Source organism: Rhinolophus ferrumequinum, chromosome 24 (assembly GCF_004115265.2).
Source record: "Rhinolophus ferrumequinum isolate MPI-CBG mRhiFer1 chromosome 24, mRhiFer1_v1.p, whole genome shotgun sequence".
In the NCBI taxonomy this organism is placed as follows: domain Eukaryota; kingdom Metazoa; phylum Chordata; class Mammalia; order Chiroptera; family Rhinolophidae; genus Rhinolophus; species Rhinolophus ferrumequinum.
Genome location: NC_046307.1, coordinates 8,308,535 through 8,330,722, shown reverse-complemented (window position 1 = coordinate 8,330,722; position 22,188 = coordinate 8,308,535). Strand labels below are relative to the sequence as shown.

The window sequence follows — 22,188 nt, the reverse complement described above, 5'->3', positions numbered from 1 at the left end:
ATCTACACGGGGACACAATCAAATTGTCAAATGTCAAAGAGAGAATTTTGAAAGCAGCAATAGAAAAATGACTTGATATGTACAAGGGAACCCCTTATTAGACTATCAATGGATTTCTCAGCAGAAACCTCACAGGACAGAAGGTAGTGTAACAAAATAGTACAGAAAGAGAAAAACTATCAACCAAGAATACTATAACCAGCAAAACAGCCCTTAAAAAAATGGACATAAAGACCTTCCCCAACAAACAAAAGCTGAAGGGGTTAAACACCAGTAGATGTGCCTGATAAGAAATGCTAAAGGGAGTTCTTCAATTTGAACAAAAGACTCTGAACAGCAACATGAAAGCATATTGAAAACATAAAGCTCCCTGGTAAGTATGTAGACAAATATAGAATACTTAGTACTGTAACAGTAGTATATAAATCACTTTTAATTCTAGTATAAAAGTTAAAAGACAAAAGTATTAAAAATAACTATAAAACTATATTAATAGGTATATAATATAAAAAGACATAAATTGTAACATCAAAAACACACAGTGTGTGTGAGGAGGGAAGTTAAAATGGAGTTTTTGATTGAAGTTGTTACTATCTTAAAATAGACTGTTAAAACTATGTTTCAGATCTAAGAACTATAACCACAAAGAAAATACCTATAGAAGATACATAAAAGAAAAATAGAAAGGCATCAAAGCATATCAATATATAAAGAAAGACACTAATACACAAAGGAAGATAGCAAAAGAGGAAAATAGGGGCAAAAAGACCACAAAAACAGAAAACAATTAACAAAATGGTAATAGTAATTTCTTTCCTATCAATAATTAATTGTAAGTGGATTAAACTCCAATCAAAAGACAGTGGCTGAATGAATTAAAAAAACAAGATCCAACTATTTGATGTCTACAGAAGACTCACTTTAGATTTAAGGACACACATATGCTGAAAGTGAAGGGATAAAAGACATTCCATGCAAATGGAGACAAAAGAGAGGAGTAATGGCTATACTTAGATAAAATTAACATAAAGTAAAAAACTATCACAAAGGCAAAGAAGGACATTATATAATAATAAACGGATCAATTCACCAGGAGCATATAACAATTATAAATAAATATGCACTCAGTATCACAGTATCTAACATATAAAGCAAAGTCGGACATAACTGAAGGCAGCAATGCAATAGTAGACTTCAGTAACCCCACTTTCAATAATGGATGGTATATTTAGACAGTAAATCAACACTTCTTGATTTCAGATTTATTGCAAATTATATTTTATAGATAATAGCATGGCATTGGCATAAAGACAGACATATAGACCAGTAGGACAGAATAGAGAGCCCGGAATTAAATTCATATGTATATGGTCACCTGATCTTCAACAAGGATGCCAAGAATACACAATGAGGAAATAATAGTCTCTTCAACAAACGATGTTTGGAAACTGGATATACACATAACAAAGAAATGAAATTGGCCCCTTAACCTTACACCATACATAAAAATCAACTCAAAAGACTTATCAGAAACTGTAATACTCTTAGAAGAAAGCATAGGGGAAAAACTTCATGACACTGGTTTTGGCAATGATTTGTTGCATATGACACCATGAGCACAGGTAACAAAAACAAAAGTAGACAAGTGGGACTACATACAACTAAAAAGCTTTTGCACAACAAAAGAAACAATCAACAGTGAAAAGGCAACCTACAAAAAGGGAGAAAATATTTGCAATCCACATAACTGATACGGGATTAGTATCCAAAATATATAAGAAACTCCTACAACTTAATAGGAAAAAGACAACAATAAATAACCCGATTAAAAAATGGGCAAAGTACTTGAGTAGACATTTCCCCGCAGACCTACAAATGGCCAACAGGTACATAAAAAGACATTCAACATCACTAATCATCAGGGAGATGCAAATCACAACCACAATGAGATATTGCCTCACACCTGTTAGGATGGTAATTATTAAAAAAAAAAAAAAGGTAAGTGTTAGCAAGGATGTGGAGAAATGAATCCTTGTACACTTTTTATGGGAATGTAAAATGGTGCAGCTACTGTGGAAAACAGTATGGAGATTCCCAGAAAACTTAAAAATAGAACTACCATATGATCCAGCAATCCCACTTTTGGGTATTTATCCAAAATTAATGCAGTCAGAATCTTGAATACATATCTGCATTTCCATGTTCATTGGAGTGTGGAAACGACCTAAGTGTCCATCGATAAATGAATCAAGAAAATTTGGTGTATGCGTACAATGGAATATTTTCAGCCTGAAAAAATAGGAGATCCTGCTATATGACAACATGGGTGAACCTTGAGGAAATTATACTAAAGTGAAAAAAACCAGTGACAGAAAGACAAATACTGATAATTCCCCTTATATGAGATATCTGAAATAGTCAAATTCATAGAAGTAGAGAGTAGAATGTTGGTTTCCAGGGCCTAGGGAAAGGGGGAAATGGGGGAGTTGCTATTCGACTTGTATAGTTTCAGTTTTGCGAGATGAATATGTTCTAAAGATCTGCTGTACAACATTGGGACAATAGTTAATAATACTGTACTGGACACTTACAAATTTAGAGAGTAGATCTCACGGTAAGTGTTCCTATCATAATAAAATAAAAATAAAAGGAACCAAGCAGAAACGGAAATACAAGGAGAGGAATATTGTAAAAAAAAATGTCTTCACTGAGATAAGAAAATATAAATTGCATCCATCAAGTAGGAATAGGCTGCTATAGAAAAAGAATATTCAGCAAACAATTAAATGCAATAGCAGAATTGAAAACTCTGTAGAAACAAACATTAGAAGATAAGGCTGAGGAGATTTCCCGGGGAAAAAGAGTCAGGAGGGAAAAAAAGAAAAAAAAAGATTGCAATCTGGAGAAGAAAAGTTGGAAAAGCAGTATATGAAATCCAATATCAAATAACAAGAGTTCCAGAAAAAGATAATGAAATAGAGGGAAGAAAAGTATATCAAAAGTATAATTCAAGAACATTTTCTATAGCTAAAAAATAAGATTTCTGAGTTAAAAGAGCCACAATGTGCCTAGTACAATACATGAAAAACACCAAAATGGAGCATTGTGAAACTTTCAGAACACCAGACAATGGAATAAATAGAATAGACTTACACAATTTCATAGAGTTGGGATTAAATCGATGAAAAATACAGAGAAAATGAAAACAAAAGACGTATTGACTCTAGGAAAACCCAAAGGTGCTCATGGTATACCACAAGAGTAAATAGTATTTTTATAGCAATTTATCATCATAATGTCTACATTGAATATTGATCTAAATAAATATGTGATATAATAGTTTGAGGGCAATGGGAAATGTGGGAAAGGTAAGGAGCAAGGAGATGTAAGAGAGACTAGCCTCATTCTTCCATAGTGGGAAGTCAATGGAAAGCTTAAAACTGGCATCAAATAATAGTATGTTATTTAATGACATGATAATTAATGGGACATAGGTAAAACTTATCATAAAATATAAGAGGCAGCTCCCATGTATGCAGTCTGTCCCTTAGATCAATAATCTTCATGGGCAAAAGTGTATGAAAGAAAGTGGATTAGAGCAGAAGAATAGGCCAAAGTTTATTTACTATCCTGATGCCATCAAGGCTTGTCTTTTTTCTCTGTCTCACCCCAAACCTTCTTCAATTACCATGGCTGGGTTTGGGCAGGGGACCTAAATTGAAGGCTGTAAAGGTAACCTGCCACTATGTGCTGTTCAGTTTTGTGCCATTTCCCCCTGCTGTTTTAGATTGGGAGTGTCCCAAGTTGGAAGGACACGTGCAACGCAAGAATTCCACTCTTCTGGATAGCAGCAAAGCGGTAGCAATAGAGAAGGCACCACAGTTTTCAAACCTTTCTTCAATTTTAGGTGAGTTTTCACGTGCTTTTTTCTCATATCACAGGGAAAACCCTCATCACTTGATTAAGGTGATGTCTGCTGGTTTTCTCCACTGTAATGTTACTAGTTTCTCTTTATAGTTAATAAATATCTAGAAAAAGGTAGTTTGAAATTCAGTAAATCCAGTCTCTCCTTAAACTTTCATTCACTGGTATTACCTACCAGTCATCAGAGGAACTTGACTTCGACAGTTATTGCTGTGGTGTTCATCTAATGGTGATTTTCTATTTCATTATTTCCTGTTACATTTATTAATTGGTATTCTACTGTGTAAGAACTCTTTTCTGCCATTTATTCAATTATTTATATCAGTATGGACTTAATGTGTATTTATTTTGTTTTATGGTTTAAAATCCAATACTTCCATTATTTATTTACTTATGTATTTAATTCTAGTATACATAGAAGCAAGTTTTATAATTGTTAACCCAGACCCCTGTGAGAAACACATTTACTAAATAGATTAAAGCAATTTTGTCTTGCATTACAATATCCAATCAAAATACTGTTTTCCAAAGTTATGTAGCTTAGTTCTTTTCTTCCCCTCTCCTTTCAGTGCAGTTGTTATTCACTTGTAATATAGTTAGATTCATTTGTTAGTGTTGGATTCAATTTTTGGTTCCCCATCCTGTTTTGTTTTGTTGATTTATTTGGGGGAAGGGGGCTATATGAAGGTATGTGAAACATTATTATGGTTCTAAGAGACATAGCTATACAAAAAAATATTCTCAGAAAAGTATAGCTTCCTCTTTCTTCCTGTCTGGATGGCAGTATTTCTAACAGTATTTGAAGACCTTATCTTCTGTGTTATGTTTAGTTTGGCAGCTTTGCTGACATATTAATAAATTATCCAAAGAAACAATCTGTCTCTTTAACGAGTATATCCATGAGGCTCTTTGTCTACTTCACATGACAAAAAAAATACCTATCTCAAACTATATTAAGTTAAAAAGGGAATTTATTACCACATGTACCTGAAAAATCCAGCAGTAAAATCAGGTACAGATACAACTTGATCTGGAGTTTCAAATTATGTCAATAGGATCCAATTCCTTTCCATCTCTCAGTTCAGGATCCCTCTGTGTCAGTTATACTCTCAGCCAAGCTCCTTTTATATAGCAACCCTTTTCAGCTTCAGGCTTATCTACTCACAGCCTCACATCCATTGAACTAAGTGTTTCTCTTCCCTAATGATTTGAACAGAAGTCATGGGCCTTACATATTCGCTTAGATTAGTTCATATGCTGATCCCTAAACAGTCCCTTTGGCCAGGGCGAAACAGGCTCTTACTGCATTGAGTCACAGGCCGTGTCTGGACCATCAGAAGAAAAAGCAGGAAACTGTTATCAGCAAAAGCAGATTAGATGCTGGCTAAGTATCCAGTGTAGTCCTTTATGTTTTGGGAGCCTCCCTTTCAGGGAAATGGTTTGCAATGATTGGGAGGCACCATTCACTTCACTTTCATTTAACTTGGGATTTTAAAATTCTAATTTAATATAAGCAGAGTTTTACAGTTGCTGAGGGTTGTAACTCAGAAGACTATGCCCATGGCTTTTTATATTCCTGGTAATATCCTAGTGTACCTAGGCAGTAAAATGTTGACTAGGAGTCATTCTCTTAACTAACTAATCAATCTACTAATATGCATATCCATATATTTGGTACTTGACTAAGAACCATGAGCCCTGAGTTTAAGTTCTAGGCATATAGCTATTACTTTTACAACTTGACCAGTTATTTGTTTTCTTATATGTAAAACAGGGAGAGGTGAAATGGTATGTTTTCCTCGCAGAGTTGTTGTAAGAGTCAAGTAAGATAACAGATGTAAAAGGACTTCAAAAGTTGTAAAGAACTATCCAGATACAAGGTGCTATTGATACCTGTGTCTCATAAAATTTTGCAATAATTTTGTTTTATTTTGGTATTTTGAAAATAAGTTTACTAATATATTTATGTGGATGACATAAAACACAATATAAAACAATAAAAATCAAAAAGTAAACTGAGTAATCACTGAGTATTTTAGAGGAAATATTATTTTTACCTAGAGTAATTTTAGCCTCTGGTCTGTGTTTGAATTATATTTCTAATAGATTGTTGTTGTTTTTTTTCCTTTCCTAGGTACTTCTTCAGAAGACGATCAGAAATGCCAGAGAAAAATGTAAGAATTAAGATTTTAAAACTTGTGCTTTTCAAAACTCGATGTTCTAATAGTTATGAAGAAGGTATGATTGTTAGCTCCTAAATTCAGGTATTCATTTATTCAGTATTTGTTGAAACTCACTATGTGCCAGAACTATTCTAATTGCTGGAGATACAGAGTAGTGAATGAAATTGATTAAAAACAAAATCTCTGTCTTCCTTGGATCCACATTCTAGTGGAAGAGATGGACAATGAACAAATAAGCAAGTAAATTTATACTGTACTACATGGTGATGAATTCTATAGAGAAAAATAAAACTAGATAGGGGGCTAAAGAATATTGGGATGGAGATTTTCTATTTTAAGTAGTGTAGTCAGAGAAGTCATCGTTGGAAAGGTAGCATTTGGTCAGAGACCTAAATAAGGAGGTAGACTCACTGTGTGACTCACTGGAGAAAAGAACATTCCACAGAGCGGAAATAGCTGGAGCAGGGCCCTGAGGCAAGAAGGCCTAGGCTACTGAGTGGAGTGAGGGAAGAGGAGAGAGGTAGGAGATGAAATGAGAGAAGCAGGTAGGTGAGTATAAGTGTGTTGGAAAAACCTTTGAAGGGTTTAGATGGATGGCTTGATATGATTTATGTTTTCAAAGAATCACCATGGCTGCTGTGTTGAGAATAAACTATGGGGAGGCAAGGAATTAGAGAAATAATAGTTAGGAGACTGTTGCCCTAATTGTCCACAAGAGATGTTGGAATATAGACCAGAGTGGTAAGAGTAGAGATAGCAAGAGGTCAGATTTTGGATACATTTTGAAAGCAGAACTAACAAGATCTGCTGATTGACTGGTGGAATATGCAATGGTCAAGGCTGACTCCACAGGTTTGTCTTGAACAACTGGAAGGATGGAGTTGCTATTTATTAAGATGGGGAAGACTGAGGAGAAACATATTACTGGGGGAAAATCAGGAGTTTGGTTTGGGGAATGTGGACTGAAGGGTAAGGCATATGGGAGAGAGATGGTATCTAAGTTCAAGGAGGTGGTCACAGTCTGGATCATGAATGGACTTAAGGGCTGAGATTTTTATTTTATCCTGAATGTGGTGGGAACCGCTGAAAGATTTTCAGTAGTTCTGTAAAATATAATGACGTTTTGTAACACCTTAATCTTAAAAGGTTGAATTAACTAATAAAAATCCATACAAGTTTAAAAACAAACTTGTAGACACCATATAGAAAGTGAAAAGACAGAATAAGAGAAAATATTTGCAAATCATATATCTGATAAAGGACTTGTATCCAGAATATATAAAGAACTCTGACAACTCAACAATAAAAACAAAAATGGCCCAATTTAAAAACAGGCAAAGGATCTGAACAGACAAACTCTCCAAAATAATTATATTCACTGACATTTGCAAGTAAAAAAGGCAGATATTACCTCTTTACACTGGTAGATGCCACAGAATGTGCTACTCTACACAGGTTCCTCCTTATACAAGACACACAGCATTATATTTAGAGAAGATATGCAAATGACCAGTAAGCATATGAAAAGATGCTTGATATTGTCCATTAGGGAAATGCACAACTTCACTGAGATACCACTTCACACCCACTAGGAGGGCTATAATAAAAAAAGATAGATAATAACAAGTGTTGTCTTGAATTTGGAGAAGTTGAGACTTTGATAAATTGCTGGTGGGAATTTGAAATAGTGAGGGTGCTTTGGAAAATAGTTTGGCAGTTCCTCAAAATGTTACCCTGTGACCCAGCAATCCATTCCTAGGTATGTATACCAGGAGAAATGAAAACACATGTCCACACAAAATGAATGTTTATGGTAACTTTATTCATAATAGCCAAAAAGTGGAAACAATCCAAATGTCCATCTATTGATGAATGGATAAACAAAATGTTGTATATCTACAATGGAATATGATTCAATAATACAAGGAAATGAAATTCTGATATAAGCTACAACATGGATAAACCCTGCAAATATTATGCTGTTAAGAAAGCCAGTCATACAAGACCAGATATTTTATGGTTGTATTCATAGGAGATATCCAGAATAGACAAATCTGTAGAGACAGAAAACAGACTAGTGGTTGCCTAAGACTGGGGAGGTTTGGGGAAGAAATGGGGATTGACTACTAATGGATACAAGGTTTCTTTTTGGAGTGATGAAAATGTTCTAAAATTGATTGTGATGATGGTGGTACAACTCTGAATTATACACTGTAAGTGGGTGAATTGTGTGGTATATGAATTACGTCAATAAAGCTGTAAAAAGAAACCCTAAAATTAAGACCAAGGAAACCAAGGAAATATAATTTTTTTCCTTTTAAAAATTTATCAATCACAGTTGACATTCACTATTATGTTACATTAATTTCAAGTGTACAGCATAATGGTTAGACATTTATTTAACTTATGATGAAGTGATCCCCCTGATTAGTACCTACCTGGCACTATACATAGTTATTGCAATATTATTGACTATATTCTCTGTGCTGTACTTTACATCATGACTATTTTATAATTACCAATTTGTATTTTCTAATCCCTCCCCATCCCCCAACCCCCCTCCCATCTATCAACCATCAGTGTTTTTCTCTGTATCTATGAGTCTATTTCTGTTTTGTTTGCCCATTTATTGTTCTATTCTTTAGATTCCACATATAAGTGATATCATATGGTCTTTGTCTTTCTCAGTCTGACTTATTTCACTTAGCATAATATCCTCTATGTCCATCCATGTTGTTGCAAATGGTAAGATTTCATTCTTTTTTATGGCAGAGTACTACTCCATTGTATAAATATACCACAGTTTCTTTATCCAGTTGTCTATTGATGAGCATTTCAGTTGTTTTCTTATCTTGGCTATTGTGAATAGTGCTGCAGTTGACATAAGGGTGCATATATTTTTTTCAAATTAGTGTTTTGAATTTCTTTGGATAAATACCCAGGAGAGGGATTGCTGGGTCATAAGGTAGTTCTGTTTTTAACTTTTTGAGGAACCTCCGTACTGTTTTTTATAGCAACTACACCAATTTGCAATCCCACCAACAATGCAAAAGGGTTCCCTTTTCTCTATATCCTTGCCAGTACTTGTTCTTTGTTGACTTATTTATGCTAGCCATTCTGACAGGAGTGAGGTGGTATCTCATTGTGGTTTTTATTTTATTTTCTCTAATGATTAGTGATGTTGAGCATCTTTTCGTATGTCTATTGGCATCTGTATGCCCTCTTTGGAGAAATGTCTGTTCAGGTCCTTTGCCCATTTTTTAATTGGATTGTTTGGGTTTTTTTTGGTGTTGAGCTGTATGAGTTTTTTATAAATATTGGATATTTACCTTTTATCAGATATATCATTGGTAAATATCTTCTCCCATTCAGGAGGATGTCTTTTTGTTTTGTTGATGGTTTCCTTTGATGTGAAAGAACTTTTTAGTTTGATGTTGTCCCATTTGTTTATTTTATTTTTTTTTGTTTTCCTTGCCTGAGGAGATACATCAGTAAAAATTTTTTACTAAGAGTAATGTGTGAGAGTTTACTTCCTATGGTATATTTTCTTTTAGGAGTTTTGTGGTTTTGGGTCTTACATTTAAATTTTTAATTCATTTTGAGTTTATTCTTGTATATGGTGTAAGAAGGTGGTCCAGTTTCATGTTTTTGCATGTATCTGTCTAGTTTTCCCAGCACCATTTATTGAATAGACTGTCTTTACTCCAATGTAAATTCTTGTTTCCTCTGTCGTAGATTGGATGACAATATAGGCATGGTTTTATTTCTGGGCTCTCTGTTCTGTTCCATTCATCTATGTGTGTTTTTATGCCAGTACCATGCTGTTTTGATTACTATAGACTTGTAGTATAATTTGATATGGATTGATGTGCTTTTGAGTGAAGATTTCTGTGGAACTTTTACATCACCCAACCCAAATTCTTGTCTGTTGTCCACGTCTTCACAAAGATATACATGAACATAGTTCTGTCTTAGAGCAGTTATTCCTGCAACAAAGAAAAGATGGCTTAGAAGAAGTGACTAGATTGAAGGGATGGCTAATATAGCATTTCAAGTGAGGCTTGATTAGGATCTGAACTTTAGCAGCAAGGATAGCATAAAGGAAAATTTTGAGACTCATTCACAAGAGGTAATCAATAGGTTTTAATGATTGGTTGGTTCAGGAAAGAAGATGGTGTCTAAGTTGGTCCCAGTCTTCTGAATTAGCAGACTGGTAAAGGGTGACTCATTCACATAGAAAACCAAGAGTAAGTTGAAGTGGCAAGCGATTTTAGTTTGGAAAATACCTACCGTATTTTGAATTGGAGACATCCAGCAAGCTGTTGAATATCCCAGCCTGGAGAGCAAGGGAAAAGTCCTGGGCTGAAGGCATAGTTCTTCCCTTGGGAATGTGTAGAGTGAGAAAAGAGTAGTATTAGTGTGATAACCTCCTTATGAATATGCTTGTCTCTAAATGGTGAGTAATTACTGAAGAAAAGATAATCTAGTACTGTTATTCTTAGGTGAATTATTCTTTTTTGGTAAACAACAGTGAAAATTCTAAAGATAAATTATTGGGGTCAACAGAGGAACTAATGATGGACTCCACAATTTGCAATACAGTATATTCTTAAGGAAGGAATGATATTTGGACAATAATGATACCAGATTTGAACACCTATTATCTATTAGATATTTTGGCATTCTATTTAATTAAGTAGCACATTCGCAAAGTTAAAACCCTACAATTTTGACGTAGTACCTAACGGAGAAACGTAGTTTTGTTTATATTGTTATAAGTCTGTACAGACTCACTTCAATGACTGTTGCCTGTGTATTGAAATGGAGCAAATGTAATGTAATGCTTGATTATGTGTATTTAAGGTCTCTCTTAAATGCCACCCTCTCTTTAAAAAATAAAACCTACCACTTGGAGCTGTAAAGAAAATATATCTTTATTTATTTTTAAGGTAACTGATCTAAACTTCTCATGGGCTCTCATCACTCTTCTCGTTTATTTAACTGGGAAATTATAAGTTAAACCTACTTATTAATGCCATCCAGTTACTCTCAGTTAAAAGTCCCTTTTGAGTGAATACTGAGTCTTTTAAGATTTTTTCCCCCCATTTCATATTCCTGAGAATGGCATATAGGTAGGTGATCATACCTCTTGATTTGCCTGGAAGAGTTCCAATATGTGCCTTTTATTCTGTCAATTTTTAATAGAGCTCCCTTTTACTCTCATTAGGATGCCAGTTTGAATAATTACTCATCCTAAATATAGGGGTATAAGCATAGAGGCAGGCCAGAGGTGGTGGGAGGGGTGAAGCTGGGGCTTGAAGTATCTGAAATCTATAAGTTGCCTCTGGATTTTTACTGATTTGTACTCAAGTAAGCAGGTTTCAAGACTTACTGTGTAACTGGGCTAGACTCTACCAATCAAGTCATTGGTGAATTTATGGCTGTATTTAGGGCCTGAGGTCTTTCCTCACCTTTGCTTTTGTTGCTACTCCAAACTTCATGAGTCTCATTGAAGTCCTGCACCCAGACTTTGACCCGGTTGCCTTTCTGCAGCCTTTGTGGTAGTCACCTCACCACAGTAGCCCCATGTCAGGTGTTTGGGATCTCAATTTGACCACCTTCTGCATTGCCCTTCGTATGTGGAACCTTGGGAACGTAGTATGTGTTTATAAAGTACAGGAATTAAGGGACTCTCAGGAGGGCTAACTGAGGCTCCTGCTCTGCCTGAATATCCCAGACTCCTATTTTTATGTTGCATTTCCACCCTGGGTAGATGTCTCCTCCTAGAGTTCTAAACAGGGAGTTTGGCACATGCCCCCTCTACTTTTGGCGTTCTCTTCGCATCTTCTAATGTCATCTTCCCACCTGTTACCCCCACCTCCAGATTTTGGGCTTGAAGGAAAAAAGTCAGTGCCTGTTGTCTGACTGCTTGTTTCCTAAGCCTCTGTCCCCTTTCTCTTTGCAGTAATCCTCTAGGCTGGAAGGTGTGGAGGAGGGATGTATCTTGGGTCACATCCTGAGTTCTTTCTGTATACTATGACTAATAGTAAAACTCTGTGGTTGTGTCCACCAAGCCTTGATCTCCATATGTAAATAGGAACTTGAGGAATGTAGCAGGGTGTGACTTTTATGTGGTCTTAGAGTTTGGACAGTAGATGAAAACAATGTTAAAATGACAACATCCTCCACCCCCTATTCTGTGTAGAACCATCTTTGTAGGATTTATAAAAGGTCGGGTCAAATCCAATTCTTCTAGTAGCATTAGCCTATTACCGAGCTCCAAGCTATTTAAGCAAAGGTTAAGAATTCACTGAAAGGATGAAATGACCAAGAATATTTATTTCTTTGATAAGTGTTATTGGTGTCATATATAGGAGAGGTGGAGACTTCTCACTCACCTCAACACAAGAGAGGAAGCTCCAAGAGAACCATTTGGAAAGTTTGACGTATGTCCTCTGGAATTTGGTTTCTGATTCACACCTGAAAAATCTAAAGGCAAGAGGGTCTGTTAGTTGCTTTATGATGACAGAATAAACAGGAAGCTAGGTGTATTTTCAGAGTTTGACACAACAAAGATTTGTGCATAATGCACAGAAGGGAGCCAGGTATGGATCACCTTGAAAGGGATCATGCCCAATATAACTTCTGCAAAAAACCAAAGTAAACTTAATTGTAAGAGGCTGGGAGTTCTGTCATCAAATGCAAAAGCTGAGGAGATCCTAAAGAGCAGCAAATGAGAGAGCCCCATGGATAGGGAAATCACATCACTGAACCCTTCAAAAATACTTCAGGTTTGAGAGAGTCAGCATTTGGTTATCTGTCACATCCAAAGGGCACAAATGGCATGTTATAATAGTATCAGTCAAGATCAAGAAAGACCTTCCTGTCCCTTATTACAGCTTTCCCCTACTCCAGTGCTAGAGGACCCCAAAGAGTAGTTACCACATGGGAGCAGGAAAAGAACTGCAGGTTGTGAGTCTAAATCAGGCCTAAGTTGGGAAAAGGAAGAAATTTAAAATGGATGATAAGAGTTTGGTGTTGTGATATTACACTGGGCTTCTTATTACCTAAAAATAACTATTTATTACAAGAGAATACCACAAAAGCAATGGAATACACCTGAAAGTTCATTCAAGGACAAGAAAATACCTTTTTTTTTTTTTTTTAAGATTTTATTGGGGAAGGGGGGAACAGGACTTTATTGGGGAACAGTGTGTACTTCCAGGACTTTTTTCCAAGTCAAGTTGTTGTCCTGTCAATCTTAGTTGTGGAGGGTGCCGTTCAGCTTCAAGTTGTTCTTTCAGTCTCAGTTGTGGAGGGCGCAGCTCAGCTCCAGGTCCAGTTGCCGTTTCTAGTTGCAGGGGGCACAGCCCACCATCCCTTGCGGGAGTCGAGGAATCGAACCGGCAACCTTGTGGTTGAGAGGACGCATTCCAACCAACTGAGCCATCCGGAAGCTCAGCGGCAACTCAGCTCAAGGTGCCGTGTTCAATCTTAGTTGCAGGGGACTCTGCCCACCATCCCTTGCGGGACTCGAGGAATTGAACTGGCAGCCTTGTGGTTGAGAGCCCACTGGCCCATGTGGGAATCGAACCAGCAGACTTAGGAGTTAGGAGCACAGAGCTCTAACTGCCTGAGCCACTGGGCCGGCCCCAAGAAAATACTATTTTAACAGGATGAATTTAAAGGGGAAATATGAAAGGATAAAATTGTTTTGATTACTGAGTTCAACTCTTCAATAAACCTGTAATAGGAATTTAGAAAAACATCTTACATTTGGTTTTCAACTCCATTGTCTTTCTAGGAACTTAGAAATCCCATTTTGGTGGTCAAAAGTTGAGTTTTGATCCTTTTGTATTCCTCTTGTAATAGCTAATTCTCTCCTACACATTTGTGTAGAATTAGGGGCAGTCTCATTTTTGAAAGCGTAAAAGAGAAAAGGATATTTATTTTTAAAAAGTATTATCTCATGTTACTTGAGATCCTTACCATAAGAATCATGGGAAACAAGATTGCTATTCCTTTTGCATAAATGAAGTAACCAAGACTCAAGACAGGTTAAGTAACTTTCCCAAGGCCACTCAAGTATGTAGCAGAACTGGGCTTTCCAACCAGGTTTCCCTGATTCTACAGTCTGCCTTGTCCTCCACACACTGTCTCACACTGATAAGTGTAGACGTATTGCCTTTATTAAACTGTTTGTTCATATAGATATGGTAACATTTTTTTTCTAACTAGTTGTATTTTTTCCTACAGGATAATTGATTACATCTAAATATCCATATTTTAAGTATTTGAGGAATCTCGAAAGTTACTGAAAGATTAAAAGAATGCCATTTACAGAGAACAAACTGATGGTTGCCAGATGGGAGGGAGTTTGGGGGCTGGTGAAAAAGGTGAAGGGATTAAGAAGTACAAATTTGTAGTTACGAAATAGTCATGGGGATGTAAAGTACAGTATGGGGAATATAGTTAATAATATTGTAATAACTATGTATAGTGCCAGGTGGGTACTAAACTAATCAGGGAATCACTTCATAAATTATATAAATTTTATAGTCTAACCACTATGCTGTATACCTGAAAGTAATATAAAATATTGATGTCAACTGTAATTGAAAAATAAAAATTAAAAATAAATATAAATAAAAGTGTACCATTTATTTGTTCTTATTACAGAGTGATGACATTAGCAGATGAAAATTTTTCTCCAAAACCAGAGAGTACTTCAAATTCAGCATCAGGTAATAAATAGTGAAACTAATCATTTTCATAATTCTGTATTTCTTTACTTTTGTCACAAAACAGTATATATTAAGAAAATTGGTAGCCCAGGAAACTGAGTGCTTTTTAGCTTGATTGTATTTAAAAAATGAGGATATGTGAGGTTGGTAAGTGAGTCTTAACTATCACCACAGCACCCATCATCAATTCATTTAATAAACGTATACAGAGTATGTACTCTGTACCAGGCATTATTGTATATGCTAGTGAGTAGTGATACACATCCCCTGCCCTCATAAAGTCCCAGTCATAGGAGAGGAAAATAATCAGTAAACAGATATATTTGCGTTACATGTGATGATTGAAAAATGAAAAGATCAACAAAGCACCTTGCAGTATAGGTTTTCTATCACTAAGTTATTAGAATAAACTTAATAAAACATTTATCACCTTTTTAACCTCTGCTGTCTCAGATTTCTATTTTCTTCATGCAAGTTTTATAGTATCTATTTAGGGACAAACTTGAAAAATTGCTGCTTTTGCTCTTAATGGTTATAAATGTTTATATCAACTAAAAAAAATTTGTGTATGTAATTTCACTTTAAGAAGTCTTAATGAGCATTTACTAAATGCCAGGCATTATGTTTGGACCTGTGAGAATAAAAATGATTAAGATTGTTTCTGTTCTAAGAGAAATTAATCTAGTTATAAAAACTAAACTTGTAAAAGCATAGGAAGGAGTAATTCTTGGAAGGAGTAATACCTAAGACCCTGCAGGGTGAGCATTAGAAGGATTTGTTTTATAGATCAAAGAGTAAGGGAGCTTGCCCAGTAAAATGTTTTTCTTTGTCTGTGGAAAGTATTATTTATAAAGCTTGGTAGTAAGGCAGAATAGTGACTCTAGAATTATATGCTTCTGTATTCTTGCTTTTATGTGATTGATTGACTTAAAATTAAATAAATCACATCTTGCCATAGAGGTAGTTTTTACACATTCCATAACTCAACAAACCCAACTGTATTCCAGTTGTGTGTCAGGCTCTTTAGCACATGTTAAAAAAACCGAGAAATGCCTCTATTCCTGCCTTCAAGGAGCCAATAATCTAGTAATAGAGACAAACTAATAAACAAGAATTTACTTGACATGCAACTCCTACTCAGTCTCCTTTGCAATCTTATCTGTTGCTATATTAGCCATTAAATGTGGGAGTTCTTCAAGGCTTGTTCCCAGAATTTAATCTCTTTTCAGTCTATCCCTGATATGTATAAGTGTCTTGTAAAAGACAGGGCTTCCACATTTGCTCTCAGTCTATACTGTCCGCTGAGGTTAAGACCCTTGTATGCTGGACATCTGGACATCTCCTCTTGGATGTTTCAGAGACACCTAATATCACCATTCATTAATTCCATTCATTCAGCAAGTATTTATTAAGTACCTACAGCATGACACAAATTGTTTTAGTTGCTGGAGAACATGACAAAATACTTGCCCTAACAGAGCTGGTGGAAAAAGAAAGATAACAAACAGATAAACAAATAAATATATGATAATGTCAGAAATATGAGTAATGAAGGAAAATAAAGCAAGGTAAGAACAGAGAATGTGACTAAGAATGTTATTTTAGATGGGGTAATCACGATAGGTCTCTGAGGAGGTGACATTTGTGCAGAGCTTGAGTGCAGTGGGAGAGTAGGCCATGTGAAAAATTCGGGGACAGAACATGCCGGGAAAAGGGAACAAGAGAAAAGGCCATGAGGTGGGAATTTGCTTGGCATGTTTCGAGAAGAAGAAAGAGGTTAGTGTGACTGGAGCAAAATGAGTTAAAAAAAAAAAAAAGAAAAAGAAAATGGTAGAAATTGTGGTCAGAGAGCTAGTTAAGCAGCATATAAGACTCATAGTCTTATATGCCGTTGTGAGGAGTAGGAATTTTATTGTAAAGGTGCTGAGAAGCACATCTTAGAGCAGAAAGATGGCATGATCAGATATATACGCATATTTTAGAATTACCACTCTGACAACTATGTGGAAAATAGACTAAGCGGGCAGGAGTGGAAGCAAGGAGACCTTGTTAAACTATTGCAGTGGTCAGATAATGGTGTAAGAGACTGAAGTGGTAGCAGTGGTCTTACTGGGAATATATTTTAAAGGCAGATGTACTACATATGTTGCATGAAAGAACACAGACACAAGAACACAGACACTGTGTAATTCCACATATGTGAAGTTGAAGAACAGGCAAGACTATTCTGAGTGATAGACGTTAGAATAGTGGTAATCTTAGGAAAGGGGCTGCTTACTGGGAAAGAACATAAGGGAAATTTCTGAGTGTTGGAAATATGTTATATCTTGATCTGGCTGGTGATTATATGGATGAATACATATACACATAAGATTTGTGCTCATTATATGAGTATATATGGAATACTTCAATAAAATATTAAAACTTTGAAAGGCTTATTAGCATCAAGAGAAGATATGATGAAACAAGTTTATCACACAGAAGTCTGGAGTTTGGGGCAAAGACTGGGGCTGTAGATAAATATCAGAGCCAGAGTAGAGATGTTTTGAAGCCATGGGGGTAGATGAGATTACCTACGAAGTGCAAATAAATAGGAGAGAAAAATGTAAAAAAAACACAAAACAAAGCATTGTATTTTTCTGTGTATAAGGTGTACCCATGTTTTTGGCCCAAACTTTCAGGGGAAAAAAATATTTCATTTTAATTTTTTAATTCAAATTTTTGTCTGTTTACATTTAGGTACTTGTTTTTTGTATTATAAAGGAATTTTAGCATTTATTTTTAACATACTATGATACAAGAAATTTAATTTAACAAATAATTACAAAACACAAGAACATATATAAGGTACAAGAAATTTTACGGACCAGTAACAAATTTACCCTACTTACGCACTATAGAAGGCCAAGAACTCTTCGTTGTTGCAAGTTCATCATTTCCACAAAACCGATTATCGTAATTCAGGGTATTTTGCATAAAGATATCGTTATTAATTGCTAGAGTTACACTTTTAACTCATAAGCATAAATAAAAGAATTAAAAACACTTATATAGATATGGATTTAATACTACCCATGTGTAATGCACATCCTTATTTTTCCCTCACAAATTTGGGCTAAAAAGTTCACATTATACACAGCAAAATACAGTAAATGGAACACTCCAACATTTAGAAGTAGATATAACAAAAGTTACCAAGAGATTTAAGACTGAGAGCTGTCACGACCAAGACCTAACCTGGTCTATCTCAATTAGTAAACGTAGCTTAGCAAACCTGAAACTTGGGGATCGTCCTCAACATCTTCCTCTTTGTCACTTCCTATATATAATCTATCGTCAAACCTTGGTACCAATTTTTTCTCTTACCAAACTCTGAAATCTACTACTTCTCTCTGCCATGGGGGATGAAGATGAGAGGAGTGATTAGCCTCAAGGGTTGCCAGTTTTAGCAGATAAAGATACAGAATCCCCACTTAAATTTGAATTCAGTTAAGCAACAAATAATTGTTTAATATAATTATGTCACAAATATTGCACATGCTTGTACTACTACATGGGAAATACTTACACTAAAAAAATTATTCATTGTTTATCTGAATTTTAAGTGGGCATCCTGTATTTTATCTAGCAACCTATTAACCTCTGCAATGAGGCTGGATATATGAAAGCAATACAGGGATCATAAAAACCAGGATTTTGCATGTCAAGTTAAGAAGCTTGAGTTAACTTGAGGGCCGTGGAAATCCTTTTTGAAGAGTTTTAAGCAGATAATATTAGATATTTATTTTAGGTATACAATGTGAACAATGGACTGCAGAGGAAGGTGAATTGCAAAGCTATTGGAATAATCTGAAAGAAAATATTTTGGTGTCTTAAATCAAGTTACTGGTGTTAAGAATAAAAAAAGCCAAATTTGCAATATTAAGTACATATAATAAGTAAAGTTGGCTCATCGCAAACAGTAAATACTTACTGCTTTGAGTTGAGTTTGGAGAGTGAGGAAAAGGGAAGCGTCAAGACTGAAGAGGAACTACAATAGGGGCCAGAGAGGGAAGATGTTCACACCTGTTGTACTGAGATCCATTTAGGAGGGACAGGAAAGGTTTCTGCTCGTATTGGTGGGAGCTGAAACTAGATTGTGTGGGTGTGGGAGTACATAGGAGGAAAGGAAGTTACGCCAGTATATGTGGACAGATCTTTGAAGAAACTTACCCATGGATAAGAGGAGGCAGAGGAAGTAGCAGGAAGGGGTGTAGGGTACAGATAAAATTTTTGGTAAATGAAAGAGACCTGAACATGTTTTAAATGCTGATAGAAAAGTTGCAGTAGGAAGAGCCTGAAAATACGGGAGAGTGGAAATGGAAGGACAATTAATGAAGAATTTTAATCACATATACTTTCTCTACTAATTTGAAAGTAAATCTTTTATATAGAATTTATTTATTCCTGTGAAACTTGGATCTCTTGAGATAAAGATTTTTTAAAGAGTACTTTCTGCTATCTGTAGCAAGTCAGATTGTGGAACATATATTAAGTTCTTCTAAAATGATTGCAAGGCACAGTTATTCAGTTAGTTTTTTTTTCAAATATGAGTTATCTTTTCTGTACTTATAGTTAATGATAGGTTAAATAATTAAAATACTAAAGTATGTTTTATTAATAGATCATGCAGCTTGTGAAGTTGTACTTGCTAAGAAAATTGACCCTTCAATCCCTGAGAAAACAAAGAAAAAGGCAAGTATTGAAGATGAATAACTACATAAACCATAAATTTTATTAAGGAAGGACATACTTTTAACCAACGCTTTCATAGGAATTATTTTTCAGCTATGTAAGTCAATAATTTAAAACATTTTTAGAGTTTAGCAGCTAGATTACATTATTGTTTCATGAATATGTACTCTAAACTTAATGGAAGAGAATTAAAATTTATAATTTTTCCAACTTCTTTTTGGATAATTGGATGTCTATTAGTCATTAATTCGAGGTAAAAATAAACATTTGCTATGTAGCCAGAGCAGTGTTTTATACTGAGGAATACATGATTTTGTTTGTTTGTTTGTTTGTTACATTAGATTTGGAATCTAGAGGTTTTGGGACTTTATTTATATAGCAGGAGTTACTGTTTGAATGATTACTCAATGCTAAGCATTATTCTAAGCATTTTTCATTAATGATATCTTTCTTTATAACATTCCTTTCAGGTAAGTTTTTAAAAAATATACGTTTGTTTTGTTTTTACCTTTTTTATAGCTGAGGAAAATGAGATTTAGATGTTAACCAATATGTTTGAGGAGCTTGTGGCAGGTCTTTCTGGAACTGAAACCTGTACTGTTTTCACTCCAGCGCACTGTCATTGTATACATAGGGGAGCAAACTGAAAGAGGGCAAGAGTGTCAGCAGGAAGATTCACTAATATGAAGTTGGAAAGGTTTTGGATGCGAGATTGTGGTGGCTTTGACTAGGATGTAGGAGGGATAGTGAAATATGCATGGATTCAAAATGATTTTGCAGGTAGAGTCCATAGGTTTAATACAGGGGATGAAGGACTGAGAGGTATCAAGAAACATTTCTGGGTTTCTGTCTTAAGCAGTTTGGGTGGATAAAGGTGCTATTTAATGTCATAGGAAAGGGAGGAGGTCTGAGGGCACATTAATATAATAATTATAATACATATACTGGTCTCTGCCCCTGGTTCCTGGCACCGAGCTCCTAAACCCTTGTAATTTCCTAAGTGATAAGAATGCTAGGAGCATCTCTTGTTTTATTGTTTGGTCTTTGGCCCCATTGCTAACAAAGGTCTCCTAAAACCCTTGTAAATTCCTAAGCGATAAGAGCACTAGAGGATCTTTGGTTTTAATGAGGCACTCGGGGTGGGCTCCTGGGTGGCTCCTGGATGGGGTCTGCACACCAGAAAGACCAAGCCATAATTAGCAGCTTGGAATTTTCAGCCCCCCACCCCTTCTCCAGAGAGGGGAGAGGGGCTGGAACTGAGGTTAATAATTAATAGACCATGCCTATATGAGGAAGTCTCCATGAAAATCCCAATAATAGGGGGTTCATTCAGAGAGCTTCCAGGTGGGCGCACACATCCACACTGGGAGGCTGACACACCCCGACTCCACAGGGACAGAAGCTTTTGTGCTCAGGACCTTCCCAGCCCTCGCCCTATGTATCTCTTTGTCTGGATGTTCATGTGTATTCTTTATCATATCCTTTAATAAATTGGTAAATGTGTTTCCCTGAGTTCTGTGAGCCAGTCTAGCATTTTAATTGAATCTGAGGAAGGAGCAATGGGAAACTCCAATTTGTAGCCAAAATCAGACAGAAGTTGTGGGTAACCTGGGGACCTCGTACTTATGATTGGCATCTGAAGTAGAGTGGGAGCAGTTTTGTGGGACTGAGCTCTTAACCGTGGGAGCTGACACGACTATCTTCAGGTTGTAGATAGTGTTAGAATTGAATTGAATTGTAGGACACCAGCTGGTGTTGCAGAGAATTGCTTATTGTCGGGAAAATGCCCCATACATTTGATGATCAGAAGTGGCAGAAGTGTGAGTGTTTTCTGTGAGTAGTAAAGGAGACTCACAGGAGAAAGGCTCATAGGAAGGAAAACTGAGGTGTTCTTTTTTTAACTTCCATTTATAGTAGCATCAAAAACAAAATACTTAGAGATCTATTTAACCAAGGAGGTAAAAGACCTGTACACCGAAAACTATCAGACATTGATGAGAGAAATTGAAGAAGACATAAATAAATGGAACGATATCCCATGTTCTTGGGTTGGAAGAATTAATATTGTGAAAATGTCCGTACTACCCAAAGTGATCTACAGAGTCAATGCAACCTCTATGAAAATTCCAGTGGAATTTTTCTCAGAAATAGAAAAACTATCCTAAAATTAGTATGGAACCACAAAAGACCCCAAATTGCCAAAGCAATCTTGAGAAAGAAGAACAAAACTGGAGGTATCACACTTTCTGATTTCAATCTATATTACAAAGCTATAGAAATGAAAACAGTATGGTACTGGCATAAAAACAGACATATAGACCGGTGGAACAGAATAGAGAGCCCAGAAATAAACCCACACATTTATGGCCAACTAATTTTAAGGGTGCCAAGAACAGAAAATGGGGAAAGGATAGTTTCTTCATTAAGTGGTAATAGGAAAATCAGATACCTACTTGCAAAAGAATGAAACTGGACCCTTATTTTAAACCACTCACAAAAATTAACTTGAAATGGATTAAAAACTTAAATGTAAGATCTGAAACCATAAATCTCCTAGAAGAAAACATGGGAAAATCTCCTTGACGTTGATCTAGGCAATGATT

At 35.7% G+C, this 22,188-nt stretch overlaps 1 protein-coding gene across 1 annotated transcript in view; it reads left to right on the top strand.

Annotated features, from left to right (window-relative positions):
* MEIKIN (meiotic kinetochore factor) overlaps positions 1 to 22,188 on the top strand; it is a 69,038-nt gene that overhangs the window by 15,803 nt on the left and 31,047 nt on the right. The window contains exons 6-9 of the mRNA XM_033096921.1: positions 3,788 to 3,907; positions 6,059 to 6,098; positions 14,787 to 14,851; positions 19,515 to 19,585. Of these exons, the coding sequence (XP_032952812.1) occupies positions 3,788 to 3,907; positions 6,059 to 6,098; positions 14,787 to 14,851; positions 19,515 to 19,585 (296 nt within the window). The remainder of the gene's footprint in view (positions 1 to 3,787; positions 3,908 to 6,058; positions 6,099 to 14,786; positions 14,852 to 19,514; positions 19,586 to 22,188) is intronic.